The sequence below is a fragment of the Heliangelus exortis genome, chromosome 22, assembly GCF_036169615.1.
Source record: "Heliangelus exortis chromosome 22, bHelExo1.hap1, whole genome shotgun sequence".
NCBI classification, from domain to species: Eukaryota; Metazoa; Chordata; class Aves; order Apodiformes; family Trochilidae; genus Heliangelus; species Heliangelus exortis.
This window is the reverse complement of record NC_092443.1, coordinates 2,825,649-2,847,629: the sequence shown is the minus strand read 5'-3', so window position 1 is coordinate 2,847,629 and position 21,981 is coordinate 2,825,649. Positions and strand designations below refer to the sequence as shown.

Genomic DNA, 21,981 nt, shown 5'->3' with positions numbered 1-21,981 from the left:
TGTATCCCTGTTCTACAACTGTTGTCTGCCAAATTTCAAAAACTTGCTCCAACAAATGGGAAGACTGCAGCTTTCCAAACTGGAAGAGGCATCGTGTTCCTGGTGCAAGACTGGGAACAACTGGGTACTGCTGAATAATATGAAAAAAGAAAAAAAAGAGGCAGGGACAGAGAAAAAAAAACTCCTAGAGTCTGAGGATACCAACTTGGGGAAAAAAAAAAAAAAAAGTAGCATGAAACAGGTGAATTCAACACAAAGTGTTAATTAATCTTCGTAAGACCAGCTCAGTCTAGAACACAGAGATAGAAAACTGCCCAAAGCACCCAAAAAGCAATTTTTCAGAGTTAATCAAAGCTGCCCATTAAAATCTCCAGAGCTGGCAAGAAGCAGTCTTCTCAGTACTCTGCAAAATGATCTTTCCTCTGTCACACAGATAATATTCCTCTATCTGCTTACCCACAGATGCAGTGCAATGAAAGTCAAATTTTTCTCCCAAATAATGAACCAAAGGGTGAAATTGAGTGAAATTCTGACCTCTTTGAAACAGACAAAAGTTTCCACATGTTGCTGTTCACAGGAGGATGTGTAAAACACCAGAGACCACCTCTCCCTCTTCAGCCACACAGATGCTACCAGCAGCACCCCTGCAGCCCCACTAAAAGGGCAGAATTCAAGGATTTGCTTCAGAATTATTTTAAGTACTGAGCAGAAGGACTTGAAAAAGAGTCAACAGGAGTGGGTGACACAAGAAACCTGTTATTTCACCCACAACAAAAAGAATGATAATCCAAGATGGAATTTGCTGAGGATTCAGGACTACCTGGATGACATGGGAGCTCACTGGGGTCTTCCTATCCCAGGCATGAATTCCTGAGGCTGTTTCAAGTTTTACTGATTTACTGAGTTTTTAAGGGTGTTTGGGGGATTGCTGTTGCTCTTCTGGTTGTTTTTCCAATCGGGCTGACTCTTCCTCAAATAAATTAAGGATAATATTGCAACAGAGCTGCTTCTCTACGTGCTTTCCAACATGCAGATCTGCTTCAGTGACCAGCAGTGAACACCAAGCAATCAACATTTCATTCTTGGGCTGTAAGTAATCTAGAAACCACACCTGTTTTTTTTTGTTTTTTTTTTTCTATTTTTAGATTCTAAAAAGAAACATTTCATAATCCCAGCAAACTATTCTTCATAAACTGAGCCCAAAGAGACATCAGTAACTGGCTTAGTGAAGTTATCCAGACAACACAGAGGGCAAAGTCATCAGGTAAAAATTCCAAAGGGATCCACATCTACCACACTTGCTTGAAGAGAAAGAACAGAACCATCACATCCTGGACATACAAACATGTGAACCTACACCACATATCCTACTTTCCCTCATTTTCTATTTTAGAACCAATATAATTGAAAAAAAAGGCCAAAGACTGCAATATGTCAAGACACAACAGTGTCTTCCCTCTCACCAATTCAACCAGGTGATTGTTCCAAAAAAGTGAAATAGAAAAGCAATTTTCTAAGGGTGGGAGGAGGAAAAAAAAGTTTCATCTAAAAGGCACACCATTATATTGAAGGGGGAAGTTATTTTAAAATATTTATATGACACTGAGGAAACTCAGACCATTGGATTTTGACAGCTGGATTTGATTCAAAGGAGGAGCCATCTGAGAAGGACTATTTCAAACAGGATGAAAGTGAATCTCCAAAAATTCATTAGCAGGTTACCTTTCCAGCAAGCAACAAAGGCAATAATGTAAAGCATATTATTATGTTCCAGGGCAGCCACAGCTCCTCCTCCTCATGTGGAGTGTGGCTTTTGAAATTCTGCTTTAAAAGAATGTTTCACAACATGAGTAACATTAATGAGCTGCAAAGAGTCCAGAAAAAAAAAACAAAACACATCCTCTCATGTTTGACTGCCTTGCCATATGGTTCAAGAAAGCAGGGGATCTTGAACAGCCACAAAACAAATGGGAAGTCTGTGCCTGAAAGGAAAAAAAAAATGAAAATTCTGCAGCCTTGACTCACACCAAAACACCATAAATCCCCCAGTCTTTAATGAATAGGTAGGAAACATAAGAATAGGCTGGTGGCAGTATCACAGAAATCCTCTTTCTTAAAGCAAAGCAGAATTGTAAATGAAATTACTCACACATTCAGACATTAAAGTCACCAGAAGGGAGGTTCTCTACTCCTTGTGCCTGCAAGTACCAAAGGGTTTACTACACAGGGACCTCACATAACCCCAGCAGTGGGGGAGCTCCCACAGAACACACCTTACAGCTTAAAAACTACTTTTAAACTAATGAGAAGGACTGTAATAGCACAGATTTTGAAGCACCCATCCTTCCAGCCTGAACTGGGCAGACACCAAGGGGTGAGCCCAGCACTGAGATCCTGGGCAATGCTTCAGCTCCTATGAACAACTCCTCACTGGGGAATTGCAGGTTGACCCCTTAAACCAGGGAGTGATGCCCTGGGAAATCAGGGTCAGACAATTTTACTACCTCCAAAGTGTCCAAATAATTCAGCTTGTTTTGCTCTGAAGTGCCCATCTCCAGCACTCGTATGCAACTTTTACTGAGAGCCTGAGTAAAGCCAAAATTATACACAGGATGAATTTCTTCCTGAGCTCAGCTTTTTTTCCCCCAACCTCTCACTGTATTTGTTTCTAAGGTACCTTACTCTGGGAGCATATTTTTGTGGGTGAAATTCTGGCCTCTTTGAAACAGACAAAAGTTTCCACATGTTACTAAACAGAACCCAAGATTCTACCAAATAAATAAATAAATTTTAAAACGGCTCAGGGATGCATGGCTCTGCCTCTAGGAGCTGTCTAAATGATGCCAAATAAGTTGCAAAAATTCACAGACAATTTACAATAAACCACACTTCTCAGAAGAGCATTTCCCATCACTACAAAAGATCATTTCCTAAGCTGCAAACAATTCATCCCCCACCTCTTGAAGGCTGGGGCCATTTTCTCATCTAATGGAAACTCTCAACTTGTGATTGAGTCTGCAGGACTGGATACTTCTCAGCTGTGTCCTTTTCCCACCAGAAACCAGTTCCTTTTCTTGGAAGTCTGGGAAGGACCACTTAACACCCACACCCAAAGAACTGGTGGGAGGGTGGGCAGGGGATGGGTGGGATGACACCCAGAGCAGAGTCACCACCCTACACAACACCCATCCTTTCTATCTGAAGAACAATGCTGCATCCAATGCAAAAAAAAAATATGCAAATTTACAGCTGAGGAAATGCAGACACAGGTATGGAAAGACTGAATAATTTCTCAGTTACAGAGAGCAAGTGAGGCCTTCAGGTTTTTTTTCAGCTGCACCTGGGTCTTATCATCTGATAATGAGGTCGTTGTCTCCAAAAATCCCACTTGTTTTAAGACTGTGAATGAAGAAATTACATTTCCTCAAAACAGGGATGTTCTAAACTCTAAAAAGTTTAATGGCAATTCAGAGGTGTGAAGTGGAATGAATGGCAAAATTAACAATACTCACAAATCGTGTTTTTTCACACTAAAGTTTACTGGAACACTAAAAATAAAAGGCACAGTCCCCAGAGTATCAGTCACATGAGGAGTTGGTCAAGAGAGCCCCCTGTGTAAGGACAGCAAATTAAATCCTTTGCCACTACCCAATATTCACCTTCTCAGAGGATGAAAGGACAGGGACAGCTGTGAGCAGACACCCAGAATTCAACAAAGGTCACCGAAAAACTGGATGAAATCAACTCCCTCAGTCTTTTTTTAAACTTTACACTGAACGTGGAAAAAAAAAAACAAAAAAAACAACTCAACTCCAAACCCGCAGCTTCTGCACCTCTGAAACATTTGTAACAAAAATTTCCCACATTAAATCCCTTTCCTGCTGCCTGACAGCATTCTGAAGGATGAGCTCTTCCTGGGCCACTTAACCACAAATTCTCACATAGCTCCCCCAAAATACTTCACCAAAACCTCTCCATTCCCTTCACTACACCAACCATGCAGCCACAGCTTTTTCCACTCAGAAGATAAGGACCAAAGTGCTGAGGTTCCTTTAGCTCAGTGTAATTCCTACTATTTTATTCCTACCACGCTCTTGTCCAAGAGAGAAAAAGGGATAAAAAAAACCCTTTTACACCCTATTGCCCCAAAGTGTAGCTGATTGAAGGCACAAGTTGGGTCTGTACACCACATATGTAACTTTTAGTTACCACTTCCATTAGCTCAGTAAAAAAGCATTAATATCAAAAAGGCATTAATATCAATAAATAATATCAAGAAAGCATTAATATCAAAAAATAAGACCTGAAATAGGCATCTCTGTTACCCTGTTAACCCTTTATGCTACTCTTCAATGTAAATGCTGCACGAGTGGCTCTGATAATTCTGGTTATGGGTCCATTTTTACACTCACAGGGGCAACCTGAAGATGTAACTCAGAAGCCCAAATTCAAGTGAAACATCACTAGGAACTTTTCACTAGGATTTGCAAGCCAGAGGCACCAAATACATTCACATCACAGCACGAGCCTAAAAATCTTGGGAATAACTTATTTGTTGCCAAAGGGATTTTATTGCTTCTGAAGTGTGAGGCTTTCTGCAACCAGCATTTTTTTTTTTTTTTTTTTTTTTTTTTTCCAGGAAGGAACAGAAATTCTACATAAAGCCATGCACCTTAACATCCTACATTCAAGAGCAAGCTCTGGTTTACTTTTCTTTCACTACATTTAAAGGGATGAATCAGGGACACAGAACCAGTCTGGCAGATTAGCACATCAGAGATATTGGGTGCAAATCAAGCCTGATCAAACACCACTCATCTTTCTAGCAAATCTCTAAATATCAAACTACAGTGGAAAACACTTGCTACTGCCTCAACTTTTCAGTCCATTTAATCAAAGCACACCCCAGTCTGTTGTAAAAGCCTTTCCTTGCTTACAAGACCCACTCCCCAACTTAATACAAATATTTAAGTTCTAAGGTAAGTGGAAATTTAATTTTTTTTTTTTAAATATGCCATGAGCAACAAAGGGAGATAGCATCTATTAGGTCCAGGTTCTGAGTGGTTTCCTTTCCCAGTGACAGGAAGAACATGGAAAGATAAATCAGTGTTTTGACCTAAATAATCAGAGTACTGGAAATTGATACGTTTTCAAACCTCTGCTTCATCTACAATAAGGCAGCTCCTGCCAATTTTGTACCTAGATTTAATTTGTTTGTCCAAACCAATCCTTCAGCCTGCTACATTTCTCAAAGTAGCATCAAGACATGAAAAATAACATTTCAGTGCTGGATACAGTAATTTCACCAACTATTTATATTTTGGAAAACATAGTAAAGCAGCTTGCAACTGTTACAGAAGACAAATATATGGCTGCAGACACCCCTGGAAAGGCTACATAAAACAGAAACAACTATTTTTGATTACTCATCTAGCACTGCTTACTGTTCTTTTGCAGAAACATCTCAGTATCACTCACACACTTTTAAAACCCAAAAAAATAACCAAGTCCAGCTTGAGAATTCAGAATGTATTTTGCTATCTCCAAATTGTTATCTTGTCTCACTTCACTTCCACTCAAACCATTCCATTTCCCCCCAGAGCATCCCAAGGTGCAGGAAAAAAAAGCAACTGCAGACTTTCCAGTAAACACTCCCATGCAGCAGAGCTCTTTATGTAGTGCTGAATCAATATGGCATCAATACAATAATTCATCAGCCTGGATCACCTTTCTGCCTCTGCAATATACAAACATCCCCCAGTAACCTCTCAGCAAGCATTTGCTCCCTAATTTACTCTCCAGCTCCAACCAGATCCAGCTCCAACACGACTACAATGTCACAGCAAAATTCTTCTTTCTCCCTGGCTGCCTGACCAGGCCAGCAAAGCAGCCAGAAAGGACAGCAATTAACACCTCTAAAATAACCATTTCTATCCAGAGGGATTTCAAAAAGCTCCTTCTTCACTTGAGTTCCCAACCACCGAGAGATGATGACTCCAGGAGGGAAACCCTGCAGTGCTTTGCGACCCAGCCGACCCCCTGCCCCTCGTTCCTGACTTCCCCATTCAGAACACTCTTCCCGTTTCCCTCTTCCCGAGACACCTCTAAAATAACCATTTCTACCCAGAGGGATTTTAAAAAGCTTCGCTGTGCCTCCTTCTTCATTTGTGTTCCCAACCACCGAGAGATGATGACTCCAGGAGGGAAACCCTGCAGTGCTTTGAGACTCCCTGCCCCTCGTTCTTGACTTCCCCATTCAGAACACTCTTCCCCCTCCTCCCGAGACACCTCTAAAATAACAATTTCTATCCAGAGGGATTTTAAAAGGATTCGTTGTGCCTCCTTCTTCACTTGTGTTCCCAACCACCGAGAGATGATGACTCCAGGAGGGAAACCCTGCAGTGCTGTGAGACCCCCTGCCCCTCGTTCCTGACTTCCCCATTCAGAACACTCTTCCCGTTTCCCTCTTCCCCCTCCTCCCGAGACACCTCTAAAATAACCATTTCTATCCAGAGGGATTTTAAAAAGCTTCGCTGTGCCTCCTTCTTCACTTGAGTTCCCAACCACCGAGAGATGATGACTCCAGGAGGGAAACCCTGCAGTGCTTTGCGACCCAGCTGACCCCCTGCCTCTCATTCCTGACTTTCCCATTCAGAGCACTCTTCCCGTTTCCCTCTTCCCCCTCCTCCCGAGTTTTGCCCAAACAATCCCAGGGTCCCGCAGCCAAATGAACTCCCGGGGTCTCCTGTCCCCTCCAAGCCCTCAGTCCCAGGTTTTGCTCCCTGCTCCTCCATCACGCTGCCAAACATGGCTGCATCGTGTCCTCTTTGTGATTGAACATCTATCTCCCTCTGCTTTGCCAGAATTCTTTTATCTGCCTACCCCCATTTCCTCAGCTCACCGAGGGACCCTTTTAAAAATCCCTCTCACCCTCTTTTCAAGCCCTTTTAAACGCTTCAGTGTTCTCCAGTAACGCAAACCCAACGCGTTTACACTTCCCACTTGCCGGGTTCACTTCCAAAAAAAAAAAAAAAAAAAAACCAAAAAAAAAAACCCAAAACACCCAATTAAGGAGCTTTCTGCACCGAAAACCTCGCCCTCATTAAAGCGTCCTTATTGACACACAACAGAAAACTCTTCGCGTGAAAACCTCCGTCCTTCGAAACGAGCGTGGAGAGAAAAACCCCCAGCCCCCCCCCCCCCCCGACGAGAAGCGAAAGGAAATTTTATCATCTTGGCTTTTTTTTTTTTTTCTCCCCCGCAGCTCCCTCTCCTGAAACCGGACCCCCACGTATCTAAATCCACCTCGGAGCCTCTCGCAGAAGCCACACACACAAATCCCACCCCAAGCTTTTGCTGGTAAAACCTCCCTCCGCTCCCGAGCCGCGGCTGCTACCGCGTGTTTCTTTATTTTACCGCAAAAAAAAAAAAAAAAAAAAAAAAAAAAAATTAAAAAAAAAAAAAATATATATATATATATAAATAAATAAAATCCATTTCCCTACAGGGGGGTGCACGGAAAACTTTGGGGAGAGGAGCAATTCCCCTACCCCTCCATCCATCCATCCATCCCCCGGAGCTCCCCGGCCGGAGCCCCCCGCACCGCCCCAGCCCCTCTGCCGGGACCGTTATGAGACGGGGCGGGCACGGCGCTCGGCGGCAACCCCCGCAACGGCCACCCCGCCACCCCGCCACCCCCTTCACCCCTTCCCGCACCCTCCCCATCCCTTCCCGCACTCACCCACAGCTCCGTGCCCCAGCTCATGGCTCCGCCGAGGGGCGGGCGGAGAGGAGGGGGGGTGGGGGGGATGTCTCCGGGTTACGGGGGTATTTCTGTCTCCGCTGCGCTGAGCTTCCTTCACGCTCCGCCGCGCTGCGGAGGGACGAGCCCCGGCGGGAGGCGAGGGAGGAGCGGAGCGGGGCGGGCAGGGTGCGGGTGCTGCTCACCGCCGCTCCCGCCTCATCGCGCCGCAAAATGGCCCGAACGGCGCCGCGCGGGGAGGCGGTGGCGGAGCGGGGCGGGCGGGGAGGGGACGGGAGGCTGTGTGGGGGGGGGGCGGTTGACAGCTCCGCAGCACTGCGCAGGCGCGGATCGCCGTGAGGGGGGAGGTTGGCAGCGCGCAGGCGCGGCCCCCAGGCAGGGTTTGCGGACCGGACCGAACCGAACCGGGCCGGGTGTAAGGGAAGGGGTTGGGAGGGTTTCTCTGAGGTAAAAGCGGCCTAGCGGGAGGAGCCGGCTGGGGGAGGTGGGTGCTGCACGGCAGCCCTGGAGCTCAGCCCGCCCTCAGGTGCCGCTTCCCCTTTTTATTCTTGTTTTTAAATCAAGAAAACGTTCCTGGTTTGATCATTCGGAAGGGGGGAAAAACGCTCCTAGATAAGGAGGTGAATTACCCTTAAAGCTGACTGGAAGGGATTCTTCCAACTCCGCCAGCCGAATCTATCCCCAAGCCCGCAAAATAACCCAAATCTGGGAAAATTAAGTCCACCATCTGTCAGCACCACCCGCGAGGAGCGAGCAGCAAAATAACCAAATTATTTATTTGCCTCTTGCATAAATGTGGGTTATTGTGGCAGTCGTGCAGGCTTTGCAGAAAATGACCCATTTCCTCGGTGGAGAAATAAGGTTTATTTTGTGCTCATCTTCCTCTTGTAACAGCATTTGCTTCGGCTGTGTCACTTCCATCTGATTTTACACATCTGTTGTTAAGCTTCAAAAAAAGCAGAAAGAGCTTCAGGATGATGATCTATTTATTGCACCTCTCCATGAAAAAATTAACACCGGGGATTAAAAAAATGGAAGCACATTTAGTCACCTGTGGAAAAAGGGATCTGCTTATAGAGGGTGGGGATCCTTTTGATGTTAGGAGATTGCCCAGCTGCTACAAGCACTTGGATTAATGCACTTCTTTCACTGGTTTATTACCCTACATGAGAAAGGAGAAGAAAAGAATAACTTATTAAGCGGTTCCAGCATTCAGAACAACAATGAAGACAGGTGTTAATAACTGAATCACCTTCATTTTGATCCCATTTCCAGTGATTTGAAGCTGCTCCCTCACACAGCAGCTTTGGAAGGGAGGCAGAACCCAGGCATGGCTTTTGTTCCTCCTTGGAAGTTGCTGCTTTTAAGGACTGACTTCCAACAACCAAGAGAGAAGCTCTGTCCAACTCATTTTCACAGAGTGCTTTTCTTCCTCCTGCTGCCAACCTATTTAAATAACCACGTTGCCTAAAGCAGAACCACAGCCTTCCAAAAGTTTGTGGTTCCAGAGACTTTTAGGGAAGGGGCACCCACCCCCCTTCGAGTCACATCCACCCGGAACACATTGCAAAAAAAAAAAAAAAAAAAAAGCAGTTGCATCACAACATTTTGAGAGCTTAGTTCCTGAAGAGTTGGGTGAAAAGAATGTAGGGGGGCCAAAAAGAAAGCACCAGTATCATCTGAAATAAATTTGCTGTGGAATTTCCTTGAGCACAAAGAGCTGGGAGGGGAACAAGGCAAACCTGTTACACCAGCATGGGCAGGGAAACCTGTCTGCACTGAAAGATAAAAGTGCTTAACCAGTTAGAGAGAGATAAAGGCCAGAAATACAAGTTTTGTGTTATGATGGCACATTAGAATCAATCACACCCAAACCGACAAAAAAAAAAAAAAAAAATTATTAATGTTTGTGCAAAGAGAGGTTGAAGACAAACAAGAAATGCAACTATTTTGGGGTATTTCTGAAGGAGAACTTTTTCCTATCCTTGACAGTCTTTGTTATTTACCTTGAAGCTCTCCAAGACAGGGACTGCCACTTAAGGCATTACTTCCAGTTGTACAGAACCCAAAACAGCAGAGCCTGGGGCTTGGCTGGTCCCTAATTACTAATGTAATTAACAATGATGGGAGCATTAAGAACCCTTTATGTTGAAGTAAATGCCGGAGGGCTCAGGAGGTGCCAGTCTCGAATGACACTGAGAAATTATGTGATCTATTGCTTCATTATTCAATTCTCCCAACCCTCATCCAGAAGACACTGGGAGTTTTCCTTCAGCTGCACTGGGAACAAATCCTGCAGATCTGTTATCTAGAAATCAGCCCATTTCTGTAATTTCTCTGTGTTTACCTCTCCTATTATGATTCAGAGCAATCCCAGAGCCCAAGGAGAAGCAATTCCCTTTTTAGAAAGCCAGGACTTTATTTAGGAAACCCCAGACCCTCTTGAAACCTTCCAGATGAGCTGCTGAACGATTCCAGAAGATATCTAAAGAAAAGAAAACAACTCCTTAAGCTACAGTTCAATCTAAATATTTCTCTCTGGGTTTGTTTACTTATGCAAAGCAAGAAAAATCACAACTTTCAGAACACACAGGAGTATTTCTAGCTTCCAGGATACAAGAGGAAGAGGACCCACCTTTCCCCCCTGGAGTTATCACCCTCGCAGCTGCTTCCCTTGGAGTTTTATAATTCTACCCCCCTCATCCACATCCCAGACGAGGAAGGTGGATGTTGCTTGGAACCTCTCATACCCTGGGACTGAAACAGCTCCAGGAAAGGAAGAGGACACACCTTTCCCTGAGGCCATCATCATCATCACAGCTGTTTCCTCTCTGCTGTTACAACACAGGTCGTTCAGACACACAGCAGGGGACCTTGGTCCTCTTTAAATGCCACATCAGGCCCAGAGGGGCCTAATTAAGGCTTGCTTAAGACCTGATAAACCCTAATAGCCTTTTACGAGCCTCACCTGTGCTCATGGACCTCACCCTCTGCTCCTGGAGCCCCATTTCAGGTTTGCCCTGAGGGCTCAGCCTCTGAGTGATGCTTGAGGGGTCCCTGGTTCAGGCACAGCTGGGCCTGGGGCAGCCCCTGATGCAGAACCTGGATCCCCCCTGCCTGATTTTGCTCCTCCACCCCGTGCCTATTCCTCAGCTCCTGGAGTTGGTTAAGAAGCTGGCACTCTGGCTGCTTCCATCCCTGCTAAAAGGTGGGTTATCTCTGTGCCAAGATTTTCCTGATGCTTCTGCTTCCACCCCATCCAAACAGCTGCCCAAACAAACATTAAAAAAATCTGTGAAAAGTTCTCATTAGATATTTAGGTGTGTGTGAAAATACAAGAAAGGAAAGGAAAAGGGAAGGGAAGGAAAAAGGAAAAGGAAAGGAGAGGGAAAGGAAAGGAAAGGAAAGGAAAGGAAAGGAAAGGAAAGGAAAGGAAAGGGAGAGAAGAGGGGAGGAAAGGAGAGGAAAGGAAAGGAAAGGAAAGGGAGAGAAGAGGGGAGGAAAGGAGAGGAAAGGAAAGGAAAGGGAGAGAAGAGGGGAGGAAAGGAGAGGAAAGGAAAGGAAAGGAAAGGAAAGGGAGAGAAGAGGGGAGGAAAGGAGAGGAAAGGAAAGGAAAGGAAAGGGAGAGAAGAGGGGAGGAAAGGAGAGGAAAGGAAAGGAAAGGAAAGGAAAGGAAAGGAAAGGGAGAGAAGAGGGGAGGAAAGGAAAGGAAAGGAAAGGGAGAGAAGAGGGGAGGAAAGGAAAGGAGAGGAAAGGAGAGGAAAGGAGAGGAAAGGAGAGGAAAGGAAAGGAAAGGAAAGGAAAGGAAAGGAAAGGAAAGGAAAGGAAAGGAAAGGAAAGGAAAGGAAAGATCCCCTGGTTAAATGTGTTTAACCCCAACTGAGAATTACGTGGTAGAAAGAGCACATCCAGAGCAAGGCAAATCTTGTCTGGATGCTGCAGGAAAAGGTATCAGTGTACCCAGCAGAGCTGCAGTTGTAGCATAATCATTGCAGACAACAGCCACTCTGATATTGATAGGAATGTGAAGTTAATTATAGGCATCTCTTGCCAAATAAATTGTCAGAAAGATGCATAAACACAGAAAGTAAACGTTAAAAATTCTATTTTTAAGATCACTTAGTTTTGGTAAATATGGAACTTACTGCAACATCCTAATAGTGGGTGGAGAGTTACAGGGGAAAAAAAAAAAAGAGATCTTTGGGCAGTTTGCAGCCTGTGGCATAAAAATCCCTGATTAGGAAGAACCTTCAGACTAAGAGAAGCTCTTCAGCTGAACCTGTTCCCAGAATTACTGGTGTTATTTTACCAATGAATTACTCAAAATGTCCCTGAGAGTAGTGGAGCAAGGCAGGAAAGCCTGGGCTGCAGCTGTGGCTGCAAAAAGTCTCCAGGGTTTTCCAGGTGCACAGCAACCACAATAATTACAAAGCAAATAGATTAATTCCCATAAAATACCTGGATCAGAGTTATCTTTTCAGAACAAACGACCTCATGTTCGTGTTTACCCCGGCTTCTCAGAGGCTTTGGGGTGTAGCTGTGTGCGTGGCCTGATGCTGACAGGACATCTAGTGGCACCTTCAAGTTACTGCCCAGAGAGAGAATCCTGCTAGAAAAAAAACACGGATTAAATTTTTTCATGCTTTGGGGAATTTCCTGGTCCAGGTTTCTTGGGCTGGTGGTGAGATTTTTGTATTTATTTTACGAGCTGGGAGTACAAAAATTAAAAAAAAAAAGGGAAATAAAATTTTAAGAGCTAACATGCAATAACATCTGAATAGAATCTATAGAATCTTGCTGATGTAAAGGTCAATACTATTGCTTTTTTTCCTACCTAATTGTATATTCCAATGAAAATTTTCCAATCCAGTTGTTTCTCTGCCTCTAGATGAGGAAACCCCCCCTTCTATTATTCCATTCCCTGAAAGGGAAAACCAGAACGTTTGAGTTCCAAGAGCTGACAGCACACTGATGAATTATCTTTATTTATATTGATAGCTTCCTGCAAGGAAGACAGATTGCACAGTCTTTCAATTAATTTTTTTTTAGCAGTGTGTTAGCCTAAAAGCCATTTTAATATCTGCCACCCATGCTCAGTTTGCTGCATGTGTTACTCAGCTTGAGCAACAGAGAAGTCACTAAAGTCAGGCCCAATCTGCTACTCGTTTAAGTGAGATTGCAACTGCTTAAATAGCTTAATTAGTACCTGCTAAACTATTACAATAAGGAAGCAGAAAGGCCTTTGTTTTGTTCCTTTTTTTTTTTTTTTTTTTTTTTTTTTTTTTTTTTTTTTTTTTTTTTTGAGAGCCACTGGCATGGAGCTTCCCCACCCAAGGGCTGAGGGGGGGAAGGCAGAATTTGGGTGGAGGGAAACCAGGATGGCACTGAGAAGGGGGAGAGGGAAAAGGGCTGGGAAGCCACAAATCCCACGTGGAAGGGCACAAACCCCAGGGAGAGCAGCAGAGGGACCTGGAGAGTTGGGCTGATCCCAATGGGATGAGTACAACAATCCAAGTGCTGGGTCCTGTGCTTTGGCCACAACAACCTCATGGGGAGCTCCAGGATGGCACAGAGGGGCAGAAAGGGAGTTTGGGCTGCCAGAAAGGTGACCATGAGCCAGCAGTGTGCCCAGGTGGCCAAGAAGGCCAATGGCATCCTGGGCTGGCTCAGGAACAGCGTGGCCAGCAGGTCCAGGGAAGGGATTCTGCCCCTGTGCTCAGCCCTGGGGAGGCCACAGCTTGAGTCCTGTGTCCAGTTCTGGGCCCCTCAGCTCAGGAAGGAGATTGAGGTGCTGGAGCAGGTCCAGAGAAGAGCAAGGAGGCTGGGAAGGGATCCAGCACAAGTCCTGTGAGGAAGGGCTGAGGGAGCTGGGGGTGTTGAGGCTGGAGAAGAGGAGGCTCAGGGGAGACCTCATCACTCTCTCCAACTCCCTGAAAGGAGGTTGGAGCCAGGGGGGGGTTGGGCTCTTTTCCCAGGCAACTCTCAGCAAGACAAGAGGGCACAAGAGGTCTCAAGTTGTGCCAGGGGAGGTTTAGGTTGGACATTAGAAAGAATTTCTTTACCTCAGCTCAGGAAGGAGATTGAGGTGCTGGAGCAGGTCCAAAGGAGGCAACTGGGCTGGTGAAGGGATCCAGCACAGATCCTCTGAGGAGAGGCTGAGGGAGCTGGGGGTGTTGAGGCTGGAGAAGAGGAGGCTCAGGGGAGACCTCATCACTCTCTACAACTCCCTGAAAGGAGGTTGGAGCCAGGGGAAGGGTCAGGCTCTATCAGTCAGACAAAAGGGATGGGTTTAAGCTTTACCAGGGGAAGTTTAGGTTGGATATTTGGAAGGAATTCTTTGCAGAGAGGGTTCTGAGGCATTGGGAGGGGCTGCCCAGGGAGGGGGTGGCTTCTCCATCCATCCCTGGAGGTTTTAAGAAGCGACTGAACGTGGCACTCGGCGCCAGGCGCTGGGAAGCACGGCGGGAGCGGATTAAGGCTCGGACTCGCTGATCTCAGGGATCTTTTCCCACCCGAACGATTCCCGGGGATCCCGCGGAGGCTCCGGGAGGGGAGGGGGGAGCAGCGAGAGGAGCCGGGGATGCGATCACGTGATCCCCGCCCCGGTCACGTGTCCACCCCTTGACCCCGGAAGTGGCGGGGGAAGAGGATGCTGACGCTGGAATAAAGATGGCGGCCCGCGGGGCTGGGGCTGCGCTGGGCCGGGCCGCGGCCTTCTTGCTGCTGGCGCTGTTCGGCTTAGGCCCGGCCGCTGCCCGCGTCCATCACCTCACCCTCAAAGTAAGGTCCGCGCAGCCCCCGGTTCTGCGGTTCCCGGGTTCCCTGAGGGCAGCGGGGAGGGGGCCCGGGGCCTGCGCGCTGGGGCTCTTCCCGAGCTTCGTTCCGCTGCCTCCCCCGAGGGCGTCTTCCCCTCTTGTTGCTTTTTTTCCTGTGTCTCTGCCGGCCCGGGATTCGCTGTGTTTTACTTTTGCCGTTTTTTCCCCCCCACATCCCTTGAGGAATCGTAGGAAGGGGGTGGAAGGGACTGAGGAAGGTGAAGGCCTCTCCGGGCGGGTCTGAGCGGCTGTTTCGTGGCTGAAAGGGGGGAAATGGGGCTGAGAAATGCGGAGGTTTGGAGGTGGAAATGCTCCTCGTGTTGTTAAAAGCGAGGTAGGAAGGTGGAGGTGGTGAGAGAGGGTTGCTCGTGGGGTGTGGGATGGTTTCTGAAGGGGTGTTGGTTGGTTTTGCTTTTAATCTGCACTCTTTGTGGTTTTTCTGTTCTCTTCCCTGCCTGCTTGAGTCTGAAAAAGCTTCATTTTACTTGCTTTCTGGAGTCCTTTTTTTTACTAATGAAGTAATTAGTAGGCACAGATTAAAATATTGCTGTTAGCAGCTCTCTGCTTTGGTTTAACAGACTTCTGGTTGTGCTTGGGAAGGGTTTTGTTGTCCCGTGTCTGTATTTAAGGGTTGTTGATGAGAAGTGGTGCAGGAAGGGGGTGAAGATTTGCAGCTCCAGGTGTTGCTCTCTTGTATTTTAAGTGAGAAGCTGCCCAGTTGTTACGTGAGGGAGTAACTGGTGGTGGGGAGGTGCTGTTGAGGGGCTGATGCACAGCTGGTGAATGAGGGGGTTAATTCTGTTCTTGCTGTCAAAAACCTGCAGTTTTCTGCCCACAGAAACCTTGGAAGAAGCTCCTGAAGTGGAGCATGGCTGGGAGGGGTGTTGCTCTCTGCTTGTAGCCCTTGGGGCACCCCCAAACCATTTCCAGAGCCCCCCCATCAGCCTTTGAGGTGCAGCCAGTGGTGTGGGGAACATCCATGAGCTGTTCCCAGGGGATTTTCCAGGCTGTGCAGTTGTGCAACCCCACAAATGTTCCACTTCAGGGGCAGCCAACTTGTCTCTGAAGCACTGAGGAGCTTCAGTGCTGGTGATGGGAGAGTTTCTCCTGGGCTGATGCTTTTCCCTGACTTAAAAAAACTTCCAAACTGCCCTGGGACAGATGTTCCAGCACCACCCAGAGCTTTTGCTTCCCATTAGGGTGTCTCCACCACCTGGATCCATCCCTGAGCTTTCCAAAGTGGGGAATGGTTTTGGTTTTGCTGCTGTTTTGTGCCATTTGCAACACCCCCCCCACCAAACACCATGGAAAGGAGTAGTTTGGTGTAATTCCTTTGTCCACCTCCTGGACAAACAGGACCTTTGGTGCAGCACAGTTTTTCTTTTTCTCCTTCAGCCCCTGTTTTGCAGCTTTTAGGTAACAGCAGCCTCCAAAAAGCCTCCCCTTGCACAGGGCCATCTCCTTTTCAGCCTTCTTGCCCTGCCAAGCTCAGGGCTGCAGCTTTGTGGGAGTGTTTGGTGTTAGATTTCCCCAAACAACTTCTCCTTGCTGGAGTTAGAACAACCTCATTCTTGTGCCCCTGTAATTAGGGTGCTGAGGTGAAGGGGTTTTTGTTGTCAGAAAAAAGAAGCTGCAGTCTGAGCAGTTTCCTGTTAAGGAAATATCCTCTGTCTTTACAGACACGTGCTGGGGGATTTATTTCTTCTGAGTTGCTTTCAAATACATCATTTTTCTTGCTGTTGGACTCAAAGGAGTTTCTCTTCCTTAGGAGCAATTATCAGCATCATTAGTTTCAAAGTTACCTTAAAAACCAAAACAAACCAACCAAAAAAAAAAACCAACAAAACCCAAACCCTATAAAAATTGACATTATGGAAGGCTAGAAACAATTTTCAGAGGTTTGCAAAAGTAGGTGGGAGTTGGAATGTTTCTTTGACCTCAAATTAAGTTGCTTGGTGCTTTTTTTTTATTTATTTCAGAACAGTGGAATGCTGTGATATTGAAGCCATGAGTTTGGGGTAAGACAATGGGAAACTTGTCCCAGAGAATGAGGAATTCCATAGCCTGGAATAGCACATTGAGGAGCAGGGGAATGGCTGAAGGTCCCATCCCCCTGCCAAGGCTGTGCAGCAGCTGAGCTGTTGTTTTTCTGATCAAAACTTGCAATTAGCTGATTTCCAAAAGCAGAGACAGACCTCTCCTAATTTGTGCTGTTGTCAAGTTTGCAGTTTCATGTTAAATTTATTAGCTGCAAGATATTTCCATGTTTCTTTCTCTAAATACAACTCTGGTGCTGAAGCACTCACTTAGTTGTGTTCAGAACTTTGTTGTAAACTTCCAATTTCTGAAGTCTGCAGTTGAGGGGTTGTAAAGAAAAGCAGGATTCTTCCATTAAATGGGATTTAATAGGCAATTCCCAATAAATCAGTCCCTTGAAGCTCTCAGTGTGGGGAGCAGAAGGTGCTCTTGGAGCAGGAGCTGTTGCAAGTGGTGACTGAGGATGGGATGATGTGAAGGTGAGGGATTTGGGAACTAAATCTGTAAACTCTAAGCACTCAAAGCTGAGATAAAACCAGAGAGGAAAGTGTGTGTGCTGTATGCTAATGACCTCTTGTTGGGGGCAGGGTGTTAGCAAAGCAGCAGAGTGAATAAACTCCAGTGGGACTGAACAGCTTTGGGAAGGGCTCTGGGTTCACCAAATTGGTCACGTTTCCAAACTGCAACCACTTTGTGGCTGGGTGGCTCTTTTACTTCTACCCATTTGCCAGGAAGCTGAAGAGGAGGCAGCAGTGTGCCCAGGTGGCCAAGAAGGCCAATGGCATCCTGGGCTGGCTCAGGAACAGCGTGGCCAGCAGGTCCAGGGAAGGGATTCTGCCCCTGTGCTCAGCCCTGGGGAGGCCACAGCTTGAGTCCTGTGTCCAGTTCTGGGCCCCTCAGCTCAGGAAGGAGATTGAGGTGCTGGAGCAGGTCCAAAGGAGGCAACTGGGCTGGTGAAGGGATCCAGCACAGATCCTCTGAGGAGAGGCTGAGGGAGCTGGGGGTGTTGAGGGTGGAGAAGAGGAGGCTCAGGGGAGACCTCATCACTCTCTCCAACTCCCTGAAAGGAGGTTGGAGCCAGGGGGGGGTTGGGCTCTTTTCCCAGGCAACTCTCAGCAAGACAAGAGGGCACAAGAGGTCTCAAGTTGTGCCAGGGGAGGTTTAGGTTGGACATGAGAAAGAATTTCTTTCTGGAGAGGGTGCTCAGCCATTGGAATGGGCTGCCCAGGGAAGGGGTGGATTCTCCATCCCTGGAGATATTTCCAAAGAGCCTGGATGTGGCACTCAGTGCCATGGGCTGGGAACCACGGGGGGAGTGGAGCAAGGGTTGGACTTGATGATCTCTGAGGTCCCTTCCAACCCAGCCCATTCTAGGATTCTATGATTCAGCCAGGCAAGTGTTTATCTGTCCAGATGTGCTTAAATAAGGCCTGATGTGCCATGCCAAGAGCTGGGATGAATTCTCTGGGAAATTTAAATGGGAAGCAGTGCAAAAGGAACCAGATGGGCTGATCTTCCAAGCACATTAAGTTGCCTGGAAGCTGAAGGCATCTCTAATGCTCTGGTTGCTCTCAGCCAGGTGTCCCCAACCTTTTTCCTCTTCTGAGCATTAAGGGAACCATCTGCTCATGTGCCAGGGTCACTTGATGCCATTGGGGTCATCTTGATCCAGGTTGGCTGTGTCAGGATGAGATTCCTGCTGCTACAGCAAGTGAAATTTCTGTTGGGGAGGTTTTGTGCATGGATCTCAAAACTGAGACTGGGGAAAAGAGCAAGAACTTGTTGTACCTCTCTAGTTCTTAGCTCAGTCTCCTGTACCTTGCCCAGAACACTTTGTTTGCCTTCAGCAGCTGATTTCTCTGCTTAGAGTGTTCTGCTATCTGATCAGCTTTTCCTAGAGGAAGCAATTTCCCTATTTTTAGTGACAACTTGCAGAAGTACTTTAAATCTTGTTTTAAACTTGCTTTTTGACTTTTGTTGCTCTGTTTCTCCTTTTCTTCCAAATAATGATCCCAGAGGAATGAGGGTCCAACTACATCCCTGTGTGTAGATTTATAAATGCAGAGAACCAGGAATATTCCTCACCTGCTGTGGCAGCTGTGTGTGATGGTTACTGCTTTTCATGAGGTCCTTCAGGAACTCCTTTTTAAATAAAAAAAACCTCACTGCACTTGAGCCTTTATCAGCTGAGCAAGGCTTGGAAAGGGATCAGTTTCTACAGTTTCATTGCCAGACTGAGAGGAAGTAAATTATTCTGCAGTTAAGGCTGGGAGTAAAAAAAAAAAAGGGGGGATTGGGCTTTTCCTGTTGGAGAAACTAACTGGAGCAGTTCTGTTTGACCTCACATCTCTGGTTTTTGGTACTTATCTTGCTCACAAGACACAAGTCCTTGCTCCAAGTCTTTGGGAAGAATGGGAATGCTTAAGAAATTCCCATTTACCCCATACACAGAGTTTTCCAGTGTGTTAGGGGGGTGACTGTCCAAACCTTGGGCTGCCCTAACACAGAGGATCTGGTGGGCTGACAGAACACTGTGAAACTTGGGAAGCACTTGGCCAGGCCCCAGCTCCTGGTAGGGTAAGAATCACTGTAGTCAATTATTTCCTCTTCAGTGGTGTTCAAACCATGGCTGTGTTGATTTGTCTACAAAAATGGGGTTTTTTTGGTAGCAGTGTGTTGTTTAATCACTAATGCCAGCTATTTAATTTCTTGCAGACTTTCCTTGCATATACCTCAGTAGCACAGCAAGAAAATCAGCAAAGATATATTTAAGTTCTTGCTGTTCAGTGTGTTGGAAGAATTGGTCACTTCCAGTGAAATACTTCATTATATCTGAATATATCCTAAAGAAATTTGCTCTTGGTATCCTCAGGTGTTTTGCCTGAATACTTGAGTGTCAGCCTCTGCCACCCAGCTCTTGCAGGTGACTTTGTGATTTTATGTGAGATTTGTCAACTTGTTTTCCTTTTTTCCAGGATGATGTGAGGCAGAAGGTGCACCTGAATACCTTTGGCTTCTTCAAGAATGGTTTCATGACAGTCAATGTCAGCAACCTTTCCCTGAAGCCCCCAGTGGGCTCTGATGACAAGAGTGGCTTATCAGTAAGTTCCTTTCAGCCCAGCCAGTGTGTTTAATCTTCCTGTGAAATTAATTACCTGTGCACTGAAAGCTTGAACTTGGCTGAGGTGTCAGCCCCCAACTGGTGGTGCTCTTGGCTTTGCTCCCCACCATCAGTTAATGAGGAGCTGGATGTTTATTGATTTATCCTTGAGCATTATTCAGCTTTAATTGATCAACTTGAATTTATCAGCTCCTGGGCTGAGCCTGGGGAGAATGTTTGTAACCTGTGGTGAGCAGAGGCTTCCTCAGCAGCTCTCTGGTGTGAGGTTCTCATGTTGGTGGCATCATCCAACACATCTTTTCATTTTTATCAGTAGGTTTCCAGAAGAGTGACTGACTTATTTTTAGAGGACTCTTAATATTAACCCAAAATATAGCACATTGTTAGTAATTTTAACAGGGGCTGAAATATTACAGGAGAAAACTGACCTGTGGTTTTTTTTTGCACAATTTGACCTCTGTATTAGTGCAAATATTAAATATTTTCCTCAAGCAAAAACATTTAAAATAATAATGCTTATTTTGGTGCTTTTGGTTGTTGGTTTTTTTTGAGACAAGTGAAAAGGTTCAGGGCCAGAAGCTCCTCTAAGCCAGTTAGTGTTTGGATCAGTATATATTTTGTTCTTGGTGGATATAAATGAAGCAGCATGTTTGTTATATTTGAATATTTTTTCTGTCTAACAAGAAAAATATGTAATTTCTGCCTTAAACCTGGGTTCATTGGAGAGCAGTAACTTTCAGCCTTTCAGTGGTGGTTTTTCTTCTGATATGAGGGGAACCTGAGCTGTTTTTGTTTGACAGATTCTTCTGAATTCTTTTAGGTGGGGTTCAGTTTGGATCGAACAAAGAATGATGGGTTCTCCACTTACCTGGTAAGAGGAGTCAAAACTTGCTTTTCCAAACTGGGGGCATCTCAGTCTGCCTTACTCCAGGAATGGTTGGAATAAATGAAAAAAAGGGGGAGACAAGGGTTGTGTGGGAAAGGCCCCCTTCAGACATATGGTGATTAAGGATAATTCACTTTTACAACTTGCTGGACAAAGAATGGTAATGCCTGGGGGGTGGGGAGACCATTTCTTCCAAGCAGGGGGGTACTTGAAAGGTGTTTTTATTTTTATTACCAGGATGAAGAGGTAGATTACTGTATCTTCAAAAAGAAACCAGAGCAAGATGCCTCTGTTATAATCTTATTTCTGGACTTCAACACTGAAGTGTGAGTGAATGCCCCACTTGAAGTTATTTCTCTTGTTGAAGCTAATTAACACTTGGCAAAATTCCCCAAGGACTTGGAAAGCTGCTGTGCATTTGGTTTATTTTTTAAGGGGCTATATGAGAGCAGAGGGGAGGTGGAAGAAAAAAGCCTGTAGTATAAAATGGGCCAAGAATTCTTGCTGTCTGCTGGAGGCATGAGAGGACATAAGGCAAAATAATCAGACCTTAATTGTGCTGGAGGCCTGAACTTGAGCTCTTGGGCTGCTTCTGCTGCTCTTGTGCTGAATGTGCCTTTTTATTGTTTGCCCCTAAATACCTGTTTTAGGGAGCTACCTTTGAGGTCTTGTTGCTTCCCTTTGCAAGAAAATAATCAGGTGGGAATGTAGTTTCTAATGAGATTCTGGTTACCAGAACTGAATAAATTTGCTTTTCTTCAGCTGCTCTTGAATTTGATGTGGATTCATAGTGTGATTTCTCCCACAGTGATCACTTGAGTGCCAGGCTGCTGTAAGTCATGGCTTGGTGCTTGCCTCTGTGGTGGTAAAAGCAAGTTAACACAAGTAGCTTTTCCTTTATTGGGTAAATATAGGCTGTGAAATTCTGATTTGCTTCTATTGTCTCTAAAAATCTCTTTATTTAGTGTGAAAGTATGGTTGCCTGCAGAAGCTGCTGCTTTGTTACCTAAAATTTCATTTGTGTCTGAGGAAAACTTGACTGCCTTAAGTACCAAACCACTGAAGTCTTCTGAACAGAGCAGTGATTCTGGTAAAACTCCTACAAAGACCAAAGAAAATGCAGACAGCAGAGGTAAGCCTGCTAAACCTGACCTGGATGTGCTCTCAGTTGTCTTTTGTCTGGCAAAAAGAAGGCTGAGGGGGAGTCTGAGAGCCACCAAGAGCTGAAGGAAAGTTAGGACAACATCAGTTCCAAAGTTTTAGTGACACACAGTGCAACCTCTGCTTGTTCCCCCTTAAGTCTTGGGTGTCTCAAATTGGATTTTAGGAGGGAAAATAAGAATTTCCTAGGTAAATATTT

General features: G+C 45.8%; 2 protein-coding genes and 1 long non-coding RNA gene across 6 annotated transcripts in view; 1 reads left to right on the top strand and 2 right to left on the bottom strand.

Moving 5' to 3' along the window:
- FNBP1 (formin binding protein 1) overlaps positions 1 to 8,043 on the bottom strand; it is a 95,281-nt gene extending 87,238 nt beyond the window's left edge. The window contains exon 1 of one of the 2 annotated variants that reach the window (XM_071765903.1): positions 7,742 to 8,043. In XM_071765903.1, the coding sequence (XP_071622004.1) occupies positions 7,742 to 7,765 (24 nt within the window). In that variant the 5' untranslated portion in view covers positions 7,766 to 8,043. The remainder of the gene's footprint in view (positions 1 to 7,741) is intronic. The other variant, XM_071765883.1, reaches the window with a different exon arrangement.
- Positions 8,044 to 8,785: 742 nt separating this feature from the next.
- LOC139806550 (uncharacterized) lies at positions 8,786 to 11,095 on the bottom strand. The gene is made up of 2 exons (XR_011730282.1): positions 10,398 to 11,095; positions 8,786 to 9,208 (listed from the first exon to the last, which is right to left on the bottom strand). It is a non-coding gene; the product is annotated as an uncharacterized lncRNA (long non-coding RNA).
- A 3,288-nt stretch (positions 11,096 to 14,383) lies between these two features.
- GPR107 (G protein-coupled receptor 107) overlaps positions 14,384 to 21,981 on the top strand; it is a 38,492-nt gene continuing 30,894 nt past the window's right edge. For 2 of the 3 annotated variants that reach the window (XM_071766597.1, XM_071766601.1), the window contains exons 1-5: positions 14,384 to 14,542; positions 19,590 to 19,715; positions 20,556 to 20,606; positions 20,859 to 20,947; positions 21,587 to 21,753. In XM_071766597.1, the coding sequence (XP_071622698.1) occupies positions 14,432 to 14,542; positions 19,590 to 19,715; positions 20,556 to 20,606; positions 20,859 to 20,947; positions 21,587 to 21,753 (544 nt within the window). In that variant the 5' untranslated portion in view covers positions 14,384 to 14,431. Of the gene's footprint in view, positions 14,548 to 19,589; positions 19,716 to 20,555; positions 20,607 to 20,858; positions 20,948 to 21,586; positions 21,754 to 21,981 lie in introns of all 3 variants that reach the window. The other variant, XM_071766598.1, reaches the window with a different exon arrangement.